This window comes from Chlorocebus sabaeus, chromosome 18, assembly GCF_047675955.1.
Source record: "Chlorocebus sabaeus isolate Y175 chromosome 18, mChlSab1.0.hap1, whole genome shotgun sequence".
Taxonomy (NCBI): domain Eukaryota; kingdom Metazoa; phylum Chordata; class Mammalia; order Primates; family Cercopithecidae; genus Chlorocebus; species Chlorocebus sabaeus.
Genome location: NC_132921.1, coordinates 18,898,110 through 18,917,269, shown reverse-complemented (window position 1 = coordinate 18,917,269; position 19,160 = coordinate 18,898,110). Strand labels below are relative to the sequence as shown.

Below are 19,160 nucleotides of genomic sequence, written 5' to 3'. Positions count from 1 at the left end.
GATCCCCCCACCTCGGCCTCCCAAAGTGCTGGGATTACAGGCTTGAGCCACCGCGGCCGGCTGCTCCAGGGCTAGCACCATCCACATGGAACTTTCGCCCTCCCCCAGACCCTTCTTCCAAAACAGTTTCATTATGCACTTACAAGATGTCAGGCCACAACAAGATGAATGTCACACGGAAAGCGAAGGCCTCACACCCGAGCCTCAGCCCAGACTCCACGTGGCACCAGCGAGCTCCCAGGAGTCAGGGGCACCCTGCCCTGAGCTCTGCTGCTGTCCTTTCTTAAAATGCTTACAGCACGCTTACCTGCCGCCTGCTGGGATCAAAGGTGTGCTGAGTATTTCAAGGATCACGGAACAAAAGGTTTTATTTGATATATATTGCACCTCGGAACAGTCCTGGGGTGGCCCTTCTGTCAGCTCCTATTTTTCCTTCCCTACACAATCAGCAGTGCCCTAAATTAAACCAATTTTATTAAAACTCCTATGCCACCATGCCATAAAATTACATACATACACTGTTGTATATGTAAACATACACCTATATGCATACGTATACATTTTTTAAATTTAAAACACCTTCTGAAATCCTTGTTCTGCCCACACTTCTGTTCCTCTGCCTCAGAACACAGTTCCCAATGGAATAGATTTTTATTTCTTTGTACCCAGGTCCAAATGAAATGGCTTTCTATTCTACACAAGAGTTGGGCACCTCTACTGTTTATAACTGCATAAACAGAAGATTTGGATTGAAAAAAAAAAAGAAAGAAAAAAGAAAATACTGTATACAAAATGAGGCAATGTGAGAACTTCATATTCTAAATAAAATATGTAGAGAAAAGTCCACAACTATTTTTTCAGTCAGTTTTATTCCCTTAGTTCCCTTTTCTAGATAAGACACAGCTGAGTTCCTCCAGGCAGCAAAACCGTTGCCTGCATGATTTGGCCATGAGTCAATCTGAGTTCAGCTCAAAGCCAGCCACAGCCTCCAAACCCATCCCCGTCGGAGGCTGTTGTGGATGCATTTGCAGGTGTTTTATTGGTGATCATGCCGTTTAATCCTCAGAGTAACACTGTCTCAGCCATGCTTCAGGCGGCCTTCCGCAGCTTTTACCACGAGACTGTGCAAGACAAAAAAGCCAACAGGTTGTTTTTCCTCTCTGCCACCCTCCTGGAGGTCTGCAGGGAGCAGAGAAGAGCTGAGTGTGCTAATACCCTTTTCTCCATTCACGTGTATCATGGCTGGCCCCATTTATGGCCTTTCTATGATGGGAAAAGTACTGTGCTGGGTGTCTCCAGTGCATTAATCTCTAATGATCCCAGTGACCCTTCAGAATAAGTATTAGTGTTGTCCTCACATTTATAAGGAAATTAATGGTTATAAACATAAAATAACTCATCAAGGGCCCTGAATTTATAACTGGCCTAGACACTGTTCAGGCCAGATACATTGGACTCCCTGCCCCAGGCCTAATGCTGGCTATTTTTGAACTAATCTCATGAACTTCACCCTGGACTACGCAAAGTGCTAACAACCCAGGCAACAACGGAGTGGCTGACTACATTTAACTAATTGTTTTGTTACCACCTTTAGAAAGAGACCATTACCTATAGGGTTACTCAAAATTACAGGGTTCTTGCCACCTATACATACTATCTGCAATTCAGTAGATATTATAGATGCAGAAATATGTTTATAGGCCTGAGATTTTAAAAATATAGTACTCCTGGACTCCTTTTGGGAGTTATTAAAAGTATTTTGGCTGGGTGCAGTGCCTCACACCTATAATCCCAGCACTTTGGGAGGCCGAGGTGGGTAGATCACCTGAGGTCAGGAGTTCGAGACCAGCCTGACCAATGTGGCGAAACCCCCTCTGTACTAAAAATGTAAAAACTAGCCAGGCATGGTGGTGCATGCCTGTAATCCCAGCTATTTGGGAGCCTGAGGCAGGAGAATCATTTGAACCCGGGAGGTGGAGGTTGCAGTGAGCCAAAATCATGCCACTGCACTCCAGCCTGGGCGACGGAGCGAGACTCTGTCTCCAAAAAAAAAAAAAAAAAAAAAAAAAAGTATTCTGAGAGGGAATATAGCTGCATGGTCAGATAAAAGCATGTCCCTAACTCAACCATCCACATATAGATTTAAGTGACTCAGTTATGAACCCAAGAACCAGTCCCATCTAAAGGAGACACATACTGATGTAAAGAAACATAACCAGCAGTTAAATTCCATTTGACGCCTGAACCACAAGCCCAGTCCTACTGAATGAAACTACAGAACTAGGATCACAGAATGTAAGAAAGAATCCACAGAGGTCATTCACTTTTCCCACTGCAGTGCTCTTAACCTTTTTATAAACTACTTCCATCAGCTTATTAGCCAACTTGAATTGTCATAAAACTGTTTGATACTACAAAAATTATGGCAATTTCTTCATTTTAACATGTTTAGGCTTATCCATTTTATTTTACTTTTATTTTTCTTAAATGGAAAGGTAGGATTCCTCCTTATGAAACTTGTTCTTATTCTAACATTGGGGATCTTCATTTTCCAGAGTTCCTGTTTTCTATACTTAATGGGGAGAATAATTTCGTTTAAATAATGGTAAGTTCAGGATACAGAATGTGTCATGGAAAATTTTACTTATTCATCAACCTACATCCACTCCTTGACACAATCGTGTCCAATGCATACTAGTTCTTTGTAGACAGACTTATTAAACATTTGAGTTAAAAAAAAAAAATCTCCTTATGTAAAGGGAGGTTATAAGTTTGTAACAAATTGAAAATCAATGTGTTTTCTGTTGACATCCATGATGAGAATTAGGTGCTTTCCTCTCCCAGCTTCATTCAGATATGGACAGGGGAGATGGATCCATCAAATACATCCTCTCGGGAGAAGGTGCTGGCATCGTATTTACCATCGACGACACCACAGGAGACATCCATGCCATTCAGAGACTCGATCGAGAGGAAAGAGCCCAGTATACTTTAAGGGCTCAAGCCCTAGACAGGCGGACGGGCAGGCCCATGGAGCCAGAGTCGGAGTTCATCATCAAAATTCAAGACATCAATGACAACGAGCCCAAGTTCCTGGATGGACCTTATGTCGCCACTGTGCCAGAAATGTCCCCAGTGGGTAAGGTAGTGACTCACTGATTTTCACAAACAGCACATCCTATACACACATACACACACGCACATACCCACACACACGTAGGTACACATATATTCAGAACAGGAGAGCATGACAGGACCAGCTCACAAATTATAAAGCAACCAAAAATGACGACCAAGCCCTGTGGCTGGCAGGAAGCTACTTAAACACTGGAATCAAACAGAGCAAGTAACAATAATAATAAGCCTATTATTGTTTGTTAGTTCTGATTCTTTAAAAACAAAATATTAGCTAGACAGATAAATCAATAAATGGTTGAAAAATATTTGTTTCATAAGGGAGAAATGTTTTGTTATTATCAAAAGAGCAATAGGGCTGGGCACAGTGGCTCATGCCTGTAATCCCAAAACTTTGGGAGGCCGAGGCAGGTGGACCACAAGGTCAGGAGACCCTGGCCAAAATGGTGAAACTCCATCTCTACTAAATACCCTGTCTCTATTAAAATACCAAAAAATTAGCCTGGTGTGGTGGTGCACACCTGTAGTCCCAGCTACTGAGCAGGCTGAGGCGGGGGAATCACTTGAACCCAGGAGGTAGAGATTTCAGTGAGCTGAGATCGTGCGCCACTGCACTCCAGCCTGGTGACAGAGTGAGACTCCATCTAAAAAAAAAAAAAAGCAATGAAGAGCCCAAAGGCTGTGTTCTTACCAGTCATTCAGAATTTAAAGCACAAATAACTCTCATCCCTACTAAACAGGTACAAGGTAAGAGCTATGGAAGCTTGACCTAGAAGGGGACTCTCGCAATGAAGCAAACACATTTGCAAATGCTTTAAGATGGACCGTTCGGGATTGCATCCAGCCTTTAGTTATTACACTTGAACAGGTTTCTACTTCTCTTCCCCAGGTACCTCTGTCATCCAAGTGACAGCCACGGATGCAGATGACCCGACCTACGGCAACAGCGCCCGGGTGGTGTACAGCATTCTTCAGGGCCAGCCATATTTTTCTGTGGACTCTAAAACAGGTATCTGATGCAAGGGTCGAGTCAGTGGTGTTTATTCCCTGATAATTTATAACTACTGCTATGACAGACCCAACTCTCCTTTCCAAGGACTCTCCAGGGAGCGTATTAACCAGAGAAGATTGCTATAAGCTTTAGGATTAAGAGAGCAAACTAGCACTGCCCTGATGGGTAAGAGCAGTGCTATGCATAGACAATGGGCAGTATCTACATGGAGAGGCAAAAAGCCCCTTTGCGTACACACACAAAGTAGCTCCCCACTAGGCCTTCAAAAAATCCTATGGTTATATTTATTCCCGGGGACTAAGGTCTTTTATAACCCCATGAAGACCCAAGAGGATTGATACATTCATCTGGGTCATTAGAGAAATAGAAGCATTGATTGTGAAACTGGAAAGAGCCTTGGGGGAATCATCCAGTCTGTCACCATTTGCTTAACAGATAAAGCAATCGGGAAACAGAGCTACTAAAGCTCATCTAGTGTAGAGAGGCCTCTTGACACGTGGTCTGATGTTCTTTCTATTGAACCAACCACTGTGCACTCAGCAGCGAAGTCCAAAATGAATGGTTGCTGGGGTAGACAGGTTTTGATGAGGGAGGAAAGACCATGTGGGATGTGGCCCCCAAAAGGCAGGTCCTGATTGGGAAGCTCTCACAGGGAGGACATCAGAGAGAACTGAATGGGTGAGGAGCAATGTGGCAGAAAATGACAAACAGAAGTTTGGTGTTTTGTTTGCTTATTTATTTCTGTCTTACCCAACAGCTTTGGCTACAGAATTTATGTTTGGATGTATGAAAGATTTCATTTAATATGTTTGAGCTTGGCAAAGTTATTGTGATGTCATTATTTTATACTTGTGCCAAGCTTCCCCTATTACTTTCATAAATGATGCCATAGTTGAACTTCCCAATAATCTTGTAAACTAGCAAAAGATATAGGAAGCATTATTACTTCCATTTTATATGAGGGTAAACATGGGACCTAGGAGTGATTAACAAGGAACCTGAGTAAAGAAACAGCCACAGAATAAAGTTAATGGTGAACACTCAAAGTCACCTCTTTATTTGAAAAAGAAAAAATACATTTCTATTATTAGCAACCTGATCGAATTTTTTTCCCAGAAGTCCTGAGGGAAACCAGACATTCAGAAAACTGTATCATAAAAGTAGTAAGGGAGTGTAAATTAGGAGGAGGAAAGAAAAAAGACTGCAGTTAGGGACTTCTATAAAACAGTAACTTTAACAATTCTACTAAGGGCAAGGGGGAGAATGAAGAGATGAAGGGTGCCCACAGGGAGGAAAAATACAGGGAGGAAGAGGGTAATGTGTCCTTTATATCCTAAGAAGAGTCTTACATTATTTTGACAGCTCCCAGGGGCATCTGTAGTGTTAAGGTCAAAAATACATGAACAGATAGTTATTGCTGTGCCCATGGGGGGCCTTTTAAAAAAGAAAATGCTGCATATACCACTTGAGAATGTTATTACTATAAGGCAATATATACATTATAGGAGTAAACTGGGTGGATTATTATTCCCAATCCCTTCCATTTTCATGCAAAAGGTCTACCTAGCCAAGAGTCATGTTGTAAGGCTGTAATAAATAAGTCTTTAATCTTTGCCTAGAGTGTATAGAAGTCAACTTTTTTAAGCTGAAGTGTTAAAGGGGAGATAAAACATTACTGTACAGGCGTGGCAGGATCACAACACATTTCAACGGATTGTGGTGTAGGCCCCTCTTCTTAAGTGAAACCGTATCTGCTGCTTGCTGTCTGGGGAAGTTCATCTCTTATGCATGGTAAAAATAAACAGCTCACAGAGCATCTTTCATATCCTAGCTCACAGAATTCAGTAAAGCACAGAGGTAAACAGAAGAATATCACAAAACAGAATGAATACGTAACAACAGGAAAATCCAATTAGAATTCCAACCCTGCTTACAGGTAGTAGGGAGGCAAGAAAATGCAGGAATGAGTTACCTAAAGAAGAGCCATTCACACAACAAGGGCTCTAGGGGCTGAAGAAACTGAAGGAGAATTATCTAAATTCACAGATTTGTAGACATATGAGGCTTTGTTTTCTGGACCCAAAGACCCCAGTTTTCCTTGGTGAGACAGAGCTGTCAGAAATCGCCTTGGACTGCAATTTCCCAGATCTGTAAGAGAAACACTGCTGCCACCTCCTGTTCACTTTCAGTAATGCTGCCAGAAGAAACCAGCCCTCTGAGCTCTTCCTTCTGGAATAAAACAGTTTTCATTCACCACTGATTTCAGTACAGCCCATTTTTGAAGTTGAGATTTCTTACCTCAAATTTAAAAGCACAGGTGACTTGCACCTCACTTCTAGGCATTAACAGTGCACCAGGGAGACACCTAGAAACCAGTCTTTAAAAACTGGTCCTGTGGTTTTATTTTCAAAAACAAAGTCATTTCTATCCTGCAGGTGTAATTAGGACAGCGCTCATGAACATGGACAGAGAAGCCAAAGAATACTACGAAGTGATTATCCAAGCCAAGGACATGGGAGGGCAGCTTGGAGGATTAGCTGGGACCACAACAGTCAACATCACCCTCTCAGATGTCAATGACAACCCACCCCGCTTTCCCCAGAGTGAGTACCTAACCCAAGAGAGCACAGACCGCGGGCCCAGAGATGACAGAGGTGCGGAAGAAAGGCCAGTTTGAGTTTCCTCATTAAGTTCAATTATCCATAGATTACTTTCTTACATTCATCATGCAATTCTCGCATAACTATTTCCCTTCAGGGTTCCAGCTTCCCATAGTACTAAACCAGGATTTCTCAAACATTTTGTTTCCATTTTCTCCTCCCTGTGGAATCTTTTTACTTTCTTTCCTGATTTCCATGCCCACCCACCCTACATAAAATGCAATACTAAGGAATAAGGTTTGTTGGGTAGAACTGACCTTCAGTGGGCCACAAACTAGCAATAGCTAAGATTTTTTTCATCACACCCCTGCAAACCTATTTTTGCCCCCAGGGGGCAATACTGATCCATCGAGAACGTATTCACTGATAGCCAAAGCTGTAGATGGACACATCTGCCCATGTGACAATCTTCACCAATCATTCCAGTAGGTACCAAGCACTTATTTGGTGAGAGCACAGGGCGTGAAGAGCACAAGAGGCTTAGAACTCAGTCCCTGCCCTTGTGAAGCTTCAAATCCACTTGGGAGGACACATTCTACACACAGGAAAATTAACCCATAGTGGCACTTGGTGCCACTTGAATAGTGCAAAATGATGCCTTCTTATAAACTGAGAAGAATGAAGCCTCCACAGAAGGATGAGATTTCAACAGGGGGCTAAAGAACATAGCAGGTTTATATAGGCAGAAAAGAAAACATTCCAGAAGGGGAAGTCATTCATTTATTCATTCATTCAAAAAATATTTACTCCAGGCCCTACTCTACGAATGAATCACAAAGCCGTGTACAGACAAAACAAGGTCTCTATCGTCTTGGAGCTCATTGGAGTAAAAACCTGCATGGAGGAAAAAACATCCTGACTGGAAATAAGTTTTCAATGTCATTCTATGTTCAAAGACTCCTAAAATTAAAACTGGCTCCTGCAAATGTGCTGTATCTTTAGTGGAGGCCATAGAAAAGTTTTTGAGCAAGAGGGAGACATAAAGAAAGGCTAATTTGGTAGCCATGTAGAGGAGGGGTTGGCAAGGCAGAGACTAGGAGCAGGGGAGTCGGTTAGGAGACATTTAGAGTGGTCCAGACTTGAACTGCTAAGGACTTAAGGAAGTAGCAGGAGGAGTGGAATGGGACAAATAAGAAAACATGGACTTCTGCCTCTTGATTTCCTGACTAAGGGAACCTTGGCAAAGGGTGGAGTCAAAGATGACAACAATGGTTTCACTCTGGATGACAGGGAGAAGGATTGTACTACTAATAAAAATAGAGGATGCATAATGGAACGAGTGGTAGTGTAGGAGGGAGACAAATTCAGATTTGAATATGAAGTGACAGCAGGACAATCAGGTTGAATGTCCTTAAGGAAAGTGGAAATACAGAGCTATGACCGTGGAACAGAGCCCAGGAACGGAGACGTGCGTTTGAGAAGCAGATGCCTGAAGGAAGCAGCAGGAGAAATGAGAGCAGGAAGTGCAAATCCAGGTGAAACACTTAGCTAGGGAAATGGAGCTCTAAAAAAAACTAAAAAGAGAAAGAGTCTAGCCAGACTAGCCAGACTGTCAGATGAATAGTTGCATTCTGAATCAGTCAGACCAAGTGAACCTTCCTTTGTATCTATGTAAACACAGGAGAGCTCAAATATTTACACGTAAACGGAATATACAAAGTCCCATAAGCATTCATGATGGAAAAAGCAGGATATTAGATAAGCATTTCACAAAGGGTGCAAGTGAGTAAGTTCCTAAGTTGCTTGGTCTGACAGTACAGAATACGAGAGCATCACAGAACAGTTTGTGAAATGCCACATGGATGGACTTTGTGTTGCTTTAGTGATCCTGTGGGTTCCATCTTCATTACTTCATGAAGGGCTCATATTACTCACACTACAGACTATAAATTCTTGAACACCCTTGAACTATTTGGCTTTTTACATTTGACACTAGACAGGTGTCTCTGATGGAGGCAGAAGGGACAGTACAACCAGCTTATTACATAGCTCAGGTTATTACATAGCTCAAAGGTAGATGGATTCTGACATATTGCCAGGAGTCATGTTACCCCAAACACGGCAGCTTCACAATAGCAGAACACAATACAAGGATTACTGGGGTTTTAGCCTTGCCTCCCAAACCAAGATCTTTTTTTTGTTTTTCTGAGACAGGGTCTTGCTCTGTCACCCAAGCTGGACTGCAGTGGTGCAATCACAGCTCACTGTAGCCTCAACCCCCAGGATCAAGCAATCCTCCCACCTCAGCTCCTGAATAGCCAGAACGACAGGTGCACACCACCATGACCAGCTAATTTTTGTATTTTTTGTAGAGATGGGATTTTGTCATGTTGCCCAGGCTGGTCTTGAACTCTTGGGCTTAAATCATCTGCCTTCCTCAGGTTCCCAAGGTGCTGATAATACAGGCATGAGCCACCACAACCAGCCCCAACATCCTAACGCCATTCTAAAGTACACATTTTAAGTTATCACTTTTTCAAAATATAGTTTTAAGGGAGACTCTAGGATAGAGTGGAAGTATGGATTATGTTTCATGGAAGACAAAACAGAAATGTAAAAAATTTAAATCTCTGTGTCTCTATGCATTCTACACACATTATCGCTGCTTCCTCCTTTTTGACCTTTTAAAACTTTGCATTCTCTCTTCATTAAATAGTTCCCCATCTATTTGCTAAAACTAAGTTTGGATGACCTTGATATTCCGTAAACCTATCTTGGCTATACTCTTATGCCTAATTAATCTAATGAGTCCTCATTGCAGGAATTCCATTTTGCTTCTTTTTCACAAATATTACTATAACTGATTATGGAATGTTGACAAAATGACACACCTACTATTTTACATTGAACAAGCTCAGTCACCTTTAATAGACCCAAACATAATGAAACATCAAGATCTCAAGCTATTTATTTATAATATAATGTATCATGTTGATGCTTAAACATATAACATAGCTTGATTGGGATGACGAACATTGTAGGCAGATGCTTGTTTTTCCCAAAAGTTCTGCAACAGCAAAGTGTAATCCATCAACAACTTTGGAAGTAAATGGAAAGAGATCATGAAATCCAATTGCCTGCCAGCTTAATACAAACTTTAAAGATTTCCTGGCTCATATTTGTAAAGAACAGGCATCATTTCTTCTCCTGTGCAAGGCAGGGTGCTGTGAGCTGGCTGGGTGCTGTCAACCTCCCTGAATCTTTGTGAAACTCAAGCCCTCACACCCGAGGCTATATCTTACAAAGCATATTAGAATAAAAGGGAACACGGACATATGGAAAATGTGATTGTGTGATTTTTCTCTGTTATTTAGTCAGTCACATTATGATTGACAAAATAACAAAGAATGTCAAAAAGCTGAGCCCCAGAAAAGGTAAGTTGGTAAAATATGAATTCATGGAGATGAAAGTGAACTAAATTTAATTGTGAGCTCAGGATGTTATGTCCAAAAGGAGATGACCAACTCTGAGAGTCTTACATATGTGAGAACCTTTTTAGTATTTTATTCTGGAAGAAAACAAGAAGCATGAAGGATCTGTCCATGGAGAGGCAGCCCGGGGCAGTCTCGGGTACAAGGACACACTGAGGGGCAGCACATGGAGTTGATGGAGCTTGCTCTCCACGGCTGCTCCCCCATTATAGATCACTGATCTCCGTGACCTCTGAGCAAGTGGTCGTAGAGACAGGCACTCAGCACACGGGCCAGGCCATGAAAGAAAAGGTGGACATTTGAAGCGAAAACAGAGTAAATACGCACTTTGTGACCACAATGTTTATCACTCTCAGAAGGAACTGCAATTTAAGGAAATACTTCAGTTCACCAGGAAGTACTAAAAGATTTGAATGCAAGGTACTTCCTACCACTCAAGCTACAGTCACTAGGACTAAGTCGTTCTGCTTTCACCCTGTTCTACTTAAGCTTTTTTGACTCCTCTTTATTGAACATCCAATACAGGCTATGGCCCGTATGACCGTCTGCTCAGCCTTTCTGGACCTTAGTTTTTATCTGTGAAAACTCAAGTTTTACGTTTTGAACCCAGAAGAAAGATATTTTGCACAGCACCCCTGATAAGATATGATAATGATGAGGCATTTTTTTATACTGACGGATTATCAAGAATGCGTGTCCTGGCTTTTCTTTGTAGAACATTACCAGATGAGTGTGTTGGAATCAGCTCCAATTAGCTCCACTGTCGGGAGAGTGTTTGCCAAGGACTTGGATGAAGGCATAAATGCAGAGATGAAATACACTATTGTGGATGGAGATGGTGCAGATGCCTTTGACATTAGCACAGATCCCAATTTCCAAGTTGGTATCATAACTGTGAAGAAGGTAATCCAATTCCTTTTTCTAAACCACTTTCATGGGTGCTTTGAATGTTTATGAAATGCTAGTAAGGACTATTGTATTACTGATATGCATTGCTTCAAATCCTCTGATAAAAGCGCTTTCCTATTATTTAAAAAAAAAAAAAAAAGAACAGAAAACCTCTTACTCCTTATGTTTACATGCAAACACTGGCTGTGCCATCATTTTACTGAAAAGGTACCAGGTCATGATAAAAATATATTATAAATATATTTCTAAATACATTCCTTCTATCTAGCCACTTAAAAAACTGTTGTAGCTTAATTTTCTAATGATGTTAATGACTTGATCAATATTTGCACTTGAATAACACATGCATTGTAGCATCCCATACATACCAATAAAGCAAGCCATAATAATATTTATGAATCAATAAATAACATGCAGGCATTTTTTAATTGCTTCTCAAAGATCTGTAAATTCTAATTAAACTTGAAAAAGCTTTATCAAACATACCTGCTGAATGGCTGTTATCACTTGAAATTCCTTTGTTTTATGATAAGGTACCAAGATAAGCTACCGATTCTTTCTGTCACATAAAGCACATATGGATATACCCAGCTAGAAGATAAAACTTTTTAAAAATTGAATCTTTAACTCCCTAGCAAATATATATCTAATGAAATACATTAATTTTAAAACTCATTGATTTAACTTTCCTTCTCTATGTTGAATGCATTTTAAAACTCAATATATTTTAAATGATATACTCAACAAATATTTATTGAGTGCCGCCTATGTGCCAGATATTGTTATAGGCATTTAACACAGAGTAAGTAAAACAACCAAAAATCTCTGCCCTCATGGAGTTTACATTCTAGCAAGGGAAGAAGACAATCAAAACATCAAGTCACTAAAGTAGTTTATTAGAAGGCAATAATTAGGCCAGGCGTGGTGGCTCAAGCCTGTAATCCCAGCACTTTGGAAGGCCGAGACGGGCGGATCACGAGGTCAGGAGATCGAGACCATCCTGGCTAACATGGTGAAACCCCGTCGCTACTAAAAAGTACAAAAAACTAGCCGGGCGAGGTGGCGGGCGCCTGTAGTCCCAGCTACTCGGGAGGCTGAGGCAGGAGAATGGCGCGAACCCGGGAGGCGGAGCTTGCAGTGAGCCGAGATTGCACCACTGCACTCCAGCCTGGACGACAGAGCAAGACTCCGTCTCAAAAAAATAAAATAAAATAAAATAAAAAATTTTAAAAAAAGAAGGTAATAATTGATATGGGGGGGGAGCAGAATAAAACAAAGTAAGTGAGGCCAGGAAAGCTAAGATGGTTTCCAATTTAAACTGGATGGTTGGCTAAATGCCCACCAATCAAAGAGTGGATTAAAAAAACTGTGGTAAATATATATGATGGAATACTACACAGCCATAAAAAGGAATGGACTAACAGCATTTTCAATGACCTGGATGACATTGGAGACTTTTTTTTTTTCCTCCTTTTTTGAGATGCAGTCTTGCTTTGTCACCCAGGCTGGAGTACAGTAGCGCAATCTCAGCTCACTGCAACCTCCGCCTCCCAGGTTCAAGTAATTCTCCTGCCTCAGCCTCCCAAGTAGCTGGGACTATGGGTGCACACTGCCATGCACGGCTAACTTTTTCTATTTTAGTAGAGACAGGGTTTCACCATGTTGCCCAGGCTGGTCGAGAACTCCTGAGCTCAGGTAATCTGCCTGCCTCAGCCTCCCAAAGTGCTGGGATTACAGGCATGAGCTACTGCGCCCGGCCAATTGGAGACTATTATTCTAAGTGATGTAACTCAGGAATGGAAAACCAAACATCATATGTTCTCACTGATAGGTAGGAACTAAGCTTTGAGGGCACAAAGGCATAAGAATGATACGATGCACTTTGGGGACTTGGGGGGAAGAGTGGCAGGGGGTGATGGATAAAAGACTACAAATATGGTGCAGCGTACACTGCTCAGGTGATGGGTGCACCAAAATCTCACAAATCAGCACTAAACAACTTACTCATGTAACCAAATGCCACCTGTACCCCAATAACCTATGGAAAAATAAAATTAAATAAATTGGGTGGTTGGGACTGGTATCACAGAGAAGTGGCATTTATGTAAAGACTTACAGTGAGCTGAGTCACACCACTGAGTTAAGCAGGTTGACAGTGTGGGAGGTTCACTATCAGTGACTCTTTGTGAAAAGCGCACATGGCAGTCCTAAAGAGAAGAGAATGGGCATGAACTATTGAGGAAAGTGTTCCAAGCAAAAGGACCGCCATTGCAAAGGCTCTGAGGTGGGACCATGCCTGCTGTATTTCAACAACAGCAACGGCGGGGTCATAAGGCTGAGTGGAGTGGGGGACTCTTAGGAGATGAGGCCTGAAAAGTAACAAAGGAACCAAATCATTTAGGACCATATAGGCTAACTATAAGGACTTTGGTTTTTACTCTGAGTAAAATGGGGAATGACTGAAGGATTTTTAACAGATGTATGACATGGCTGGGTTTTCATTATAAAATACTCAGTAGGCTGTGTTGAGGTGGGGGGAGTTTAAGGAGAGAAGGATGGAAAGAGGGAGACCAACTGAGAAGCTACTGCAATAATCCAGGTAAGAAATGATGACAGTTTCACCTAAGTAATGGGAATGGAGGTGATAAGAAGTGGTCAGAATCTGTACATAATTTGAAAGTAGAGCCAACAGGATTTCCTAAAAACGTGGATGAGGATATGGAAGAAAGAGAAGAGTCAACCGAGCAACAAGAAGAATGGAGTTGCCATTAACTGAGACAGGGAAGTCTGCAGGTAGAGCAGGTGGCAGGGGTGACAAGTATTGGAATTCAGTTCTGGACATACATGTGACATTTGCAGAGTCTATTAGACATCAAGTAAAGACATGTCATGGCTTTGGTTTTAAGAGTGAGGAGTTTGTAGAAGGGTTCTGGGCTGGAAATATGAATTTGGGAGTCATAAGCATATAGATGGTACTTAAAGCAAATAAAACAAATGAGATTGCAAGCGACTGAGCATAGACAGAAAGAGGACAGTGCAACGAGCCCTGAGGCACCCCAACATGAAGAGGTCAGGAGGAGTGTAAGGACAGGCAAGGAGACTGAGGGGCAACCAGGGAGGCAGGAGGAAAATGGAGGAAGTGCAGTGTTCTGAAGGCATGAAGAATGTGCTTCCAAGGGACAGAGTGATCACCTGTGACAAACGCTGCTACAGGTCAAATAAGAACATCAGGAATTCACCACAGACTTTAGGAACATGGAGGCCACTGACAACCTTGACAAAACCCACAGTTATAACATTAAAATGTAACTCAAGTTAACGTGTGTTTATAATAACCTTTTTCCTATGCTATTTGATAGAACTGAATTAATACTGCTTGAGAAGGGAATAAGGGACGAGTTCATATGTTTGTTCTGTATTTATTTAAGATGCAATCAATCACAGCAAAGGAACAGAATCACAGCAAAGGATCCAGAATTCCACCAACCAGAAATCATTCTATCCTGTACACAATGATCTTGAAACAATGCAAAAGGCTGAGATTAACTTCTAAATTATCAACTAAATCTAGATGTAATTAAAATACTATAATTTCTTATTCTCATTCTTTGAGAATATCACATGTTAGAATTATAATAGGTGATCAAAATAACAATACTATTTTGGTATACGTCACAGGTTCCCCTACTATGTGGTATGCCTCAAGTAAACAATAATACATTGCTAACCATAACTAGTAACTGTAAATAAGGGAAATGCTCAAATTTTTGAATTACTGGGTTTTTCTTCTTTTTTTTTGTTTGTTTGTTTGAGACAGGGTCTCACTCTGTCACCCAAGCTGGGGTGCAGTGGCACAATCATGGCTCACTGCAGGCTTGACTTCTTGGGCTCAAGCAATCCTTCCACCTCACCATCCTAACTAGCTGGGACTATAGGTATGTGCCACCACAGCCACCTAATTTTTGCGTTGTTGTTTGTTTGAGACAGGGTCTCTCTCTGTCGCTCAAGCTGGAGTGCAATGACATTCTCATGGCTCACTGCAGCCTGTAGTCCCAGCTACTCAGGAGCATGAGGTGGAAGGACTGCTTGAGCCCAGGAGGTCGAGGCTGCAGTGAGCCATGATCGTGCCGCAACCACCTATTTTTGCTGTTGTTGTTGTTTTGTTTTGTTGTTGTAGAGACAAGGTCTCCCTATGTTTTCCAGGCTGGTCTCAAACTCCTGAGCTCAAGCGATACTCCTGCCTCAGCCTCCCAAAGGCCTAGGATTACAGGCGTGAGCCACCGCAACCAGCTTTATTGTTTCTTTAGTACGAAAACTCTGTTCAAACAAGCAACCAGAAAAAGAACTTTGGGGGTTCTCAATATTTTAATGTAATCTTATGTCTTAAAGTAATGTCTGAGATAATTCTAAATAATAAAATAATATTTACGTCAGATTATCACAATATAGTTTAGACTTTATTACAAGCCATATGTTTTAAAAAGTCTATTAACTATAACAACTCTGTCTCTGAAAGAAATCTCAAAATGTGTTTTCTTCAGCTCCCTTACCTGCAGAAGAGATGAAGCCTCTTAAGACAGAGTACTGTTTTTCACTGTCATTACTAAAACGATATCCATGTTTAATCAAAATACATATCAATTTTGCCAAGGTCACTTTGATTTCTCTTCTGAACTTATGAGCTGCCAGAAAATGGAATTAAGAAAAGGGTCAATAAGTTGGGTAGATGGACAAATCACATATAATAAATACTTTAGAGGCCACTGACTGCTCAGTCTATGGCTTTGGAATAATATTCACTCAGATGTCTGCTCCACGCCCATCTTCCCACTTTGTCATTAATAATGTCATATAAAATTGAAACAAAAGTTATGCTTTTGATTTATTTCCCTTAGGCCTATTATTTGTCTAAGAAGCACATACTTTTTCAAAAAGATAAATTGAGCTGAATTGATAGAATTGGGTCTTTAGGAAACCACACTAATTACTACCCAGTACCTTGGGTCTTTTTAGCTTTTAAGTAATCAATCAATCAATTTTCAGTCTCTTAACTTAGATGCTTGAAGTATAATTTGAAATATATAATTTTCAGGATGTTCTTTATTCTGAGTGAGCATGATGTGCCATTTTCTAGTCTTCTGCATATCTTCTGTCTTACAACAACAAGAAGCAATTGTTTAGAGTCCATTCTCTTCTTAGGCAGGTCACAAAGAACAAAAATTCTATATTTCGTCAAATCTGAGATGTCATGAATTATAAATCTCATCATTGTTTTATGGGTTATTGAAGAAAAGTTCTTGCCAATTTAAATAATACAATGCTTTCTTATTTCTTAGTGTCCATAAAGCACTCTTGTAGGCACAGTTAGACAAATTTGTTTCACCAGTGTTAGATTCACTCCATGCTGCTGTCTCCATGCCGTTCTCCCTACACAATAACTCGTTTCAATGCCAAATCATAATATAATATTTTAAAAGACATTTTAGAAGGCAATAAAGCTCAACACGTGCAATACCAACAATGTGCAGAACTCCACCGAAGTACAACATGAACAGCTTGGACTAGGTCTGCCTTGCATGGGCAGTAATGCCTGCTGCTTATCAAGATCCCTTTGCCTCCCATTGACACTAGAGCAACTGTAAGGTATTATCAGTTGGAGAAGCAATGCTATTTCTAAAATATTAAAATATCTAAAACTGTGCATCTTAAATTACTGAAATACATTAATAAAATCTGTATATACTATCACTCAATCAGTAAATGTTAATACTCACATTGAGAAACGTTTTGTACTGTTCAATGTAACAATTTATTTTAGGTTTTTGCTACCCTTTGAGTTTCTGGTTTTGCTAGGCACCAGGGAATAAAAATCTGACTAAGTCATAGCTTTTGCCCTTGAGTATGGGGAGTGGGATCAACACAGAAAGAAATATCTGTAATACGAAAGAAAAGCTATAAAGGAAGTATAATAATGTACTGTGAGAACAAAGAAGGGAATATTTAATTCTTCTTAATTAGTAATTAAAGTTGCATTACCATTTTGTGCCATAATTTTCATGACTCAATTTTTTACGATATAATGGCTTTTTGTTTTTGTATCCTCTAACTTGAAGAAATTTCTTGAATTTGGAAATTGGGTTCTCAGATATTATTGTTTTTTTATTTTCTATTACGAATACAGAAACAAATAATTATTTGATATTTAAAATAAAAAACACAAACTATTCAAGAGGGAAAAGCCAAAACTCACATTATCAAGTGTGGGCAATTTAAATTTTAAGAGTTGAGCATAGTGGTTGCAGCTTCTTGGGAGGGAGGTGGGAGCATCTCTTAAGCCTAGGAGTTTGAGACCAGTCTGGGCAACATAAGCCAGAGTTTGTCTCAGTAAATAAATAAATAATGAACTTTAGAGTATTGAGGGCAATGTTTCATTTCCAACAATGTGGAAGTGAGGGAGACAATAATCTTAAATAGTTTAGAAGTCTTAAGTAACTTACTTTAAAAGAATTTCAATAATAATTAAAAACTCACTCTAGTGCTTTCAACTGATGCTGGAACAATCGGATACCATTTGCAAAAAAATAAGAAATAAGCCTCAGTTATACACCCACAAAAAAACCTCAAAATGAATCATGCACCTAAATGTGAAAACCTAAAACTATAAAATTTGTAAAAGGAAACATAGGAGAAAATCTTTGTAATCCTGATTGGACAAAGATTTCTTCCATGTTACACCAGAATCCCAACCCACGAAAGAAAAAGTAAGACTTCATTGAAGTTAAGAATTTCTGCTCTTCAAAGGACACTGTTGTGGCCAGATGGCTGAAAAGGAAAAACTCTGGTCTGCAGCTCCCAGCGAGATCAACGCAGAAGGCAGGTGATATCTGCATCTCCAACTGAGGTACCCGGCTCATCTCAATGGGACTGGTTAGACAGTGGGTGCAGCCCACAGAGGGTGAACTGAAGCAGGGTGGGGCGTCGCCTCACCTGGGAAGCGCGGAGGGTGAGGGAACTCCCTCTACTAGCCAAGGGAAGCCATGGGGGACTGTGCTGTGAAGAAAAGTGCACTCCAGCCGATATTACGCTCTTCCCATGGTCTTTGCAACTGGCAGACCAGGAGACTCCCTAGGGTGCCTACGCCTCCAGAGCCCTGGATTTCAAGCATAAAACCAGGCGGCAATTTGGGCAGACCCTGAGCTGGCTGTAGGGTTTTTTTTTTTTTTCCTTTTTTGGAAAGAAACCCCAGTGGTGCCTGGAAAGCCAGTGAGATAGAACTATTCACTTCCGTTTCCAGTGGATCCTACCCCCATGGAGCCCAGCAAGCTGAAATCCACTGGCTTGAAATTCTCACTGCCAGCTCAGCAGTCTGCAGTCGACCTGGGAAGCTGGAGTTTGGTGGAGGGAGGGGGGTCAGCCATTACTGAGGAGTGCATAGGCAGTTTTCCCCTCACAGTGTAAACAAAGCCACCAGGAAGTTCAAACTGGGCACAGCCCACTACACCTCTGCAAAGCCACTGTAGCCAGACTGCCTCTCCAGATTTCTTCTCTCTGGGCAGGGCATCTCTGAAAGAAGGGCAGCAGCCCTAGTCAGGGACTTATAGATAAAACTCCCATCTCCCTGGGAAAGAACACCTCGGGGAAGGGGCAGCTATGGGTGCAGCCTCAGCAGACTTAAACATTCTGCCTGTTGGCTCTGAAGAGAGCAGCAGGTCTCCCAGTACAGCACTCAAGCTCTAAGGGGCAGACTGCCTCCTCTACTGGGTCCTTGACCCCCATGCCTCCTGACTGGGAGACACCTCTGAGCAGAGGTCAACAGACATCTCATACAGGAGAGCTCCAACTGGCATCCAGCAAGTGCCCCTCTGGGAAGAAGCTTCCAGAGGAAGGATCAGACAGCAATCTTTACTGTTCTGCAGCCTCTGCTGGTGATACCCAGGCAAACAGGGTCTGGAGTGGACCTCCAGCAAACTCCAACAGACCCGCAGCAGAGGGAACTGACTGTCAGAAGGAAAA

General features: G+C 41.3%; 1 protein-coding gene across 2 annotated transcripts in view; it reads left to right on the top strand.

The window, feature by feature from the left end:
- The window catches only part of CDH20 (cadherin 20), a 220,711-nt gene that overhangs the window by 165,039 nt on the left and 36,512 nt on the right, over positions 1-19,160 (top strand). For both annotated transcript variants that reach the window (XM_008013897.3, XM_008013896.3), the window contains 4 exons: positions 2,845-3,139; positions 4,025-4,144; positions 6,583-6,750; positions 10,954-11,141. In XM_008013897.3, the coding sequence (XP_008012088.1) occupies positions 2,845-3,139; positions 4,025-4,144; positions 6,583-6,750; positions 10,954-11,141 (771 nt within the window). The remainder of the gene's footprint in view (positions 1-2,844; positions 3,140-4,024; positions 4,145-6,582; positions 6,751-10,953; positions 11,142-19,160) is intronic.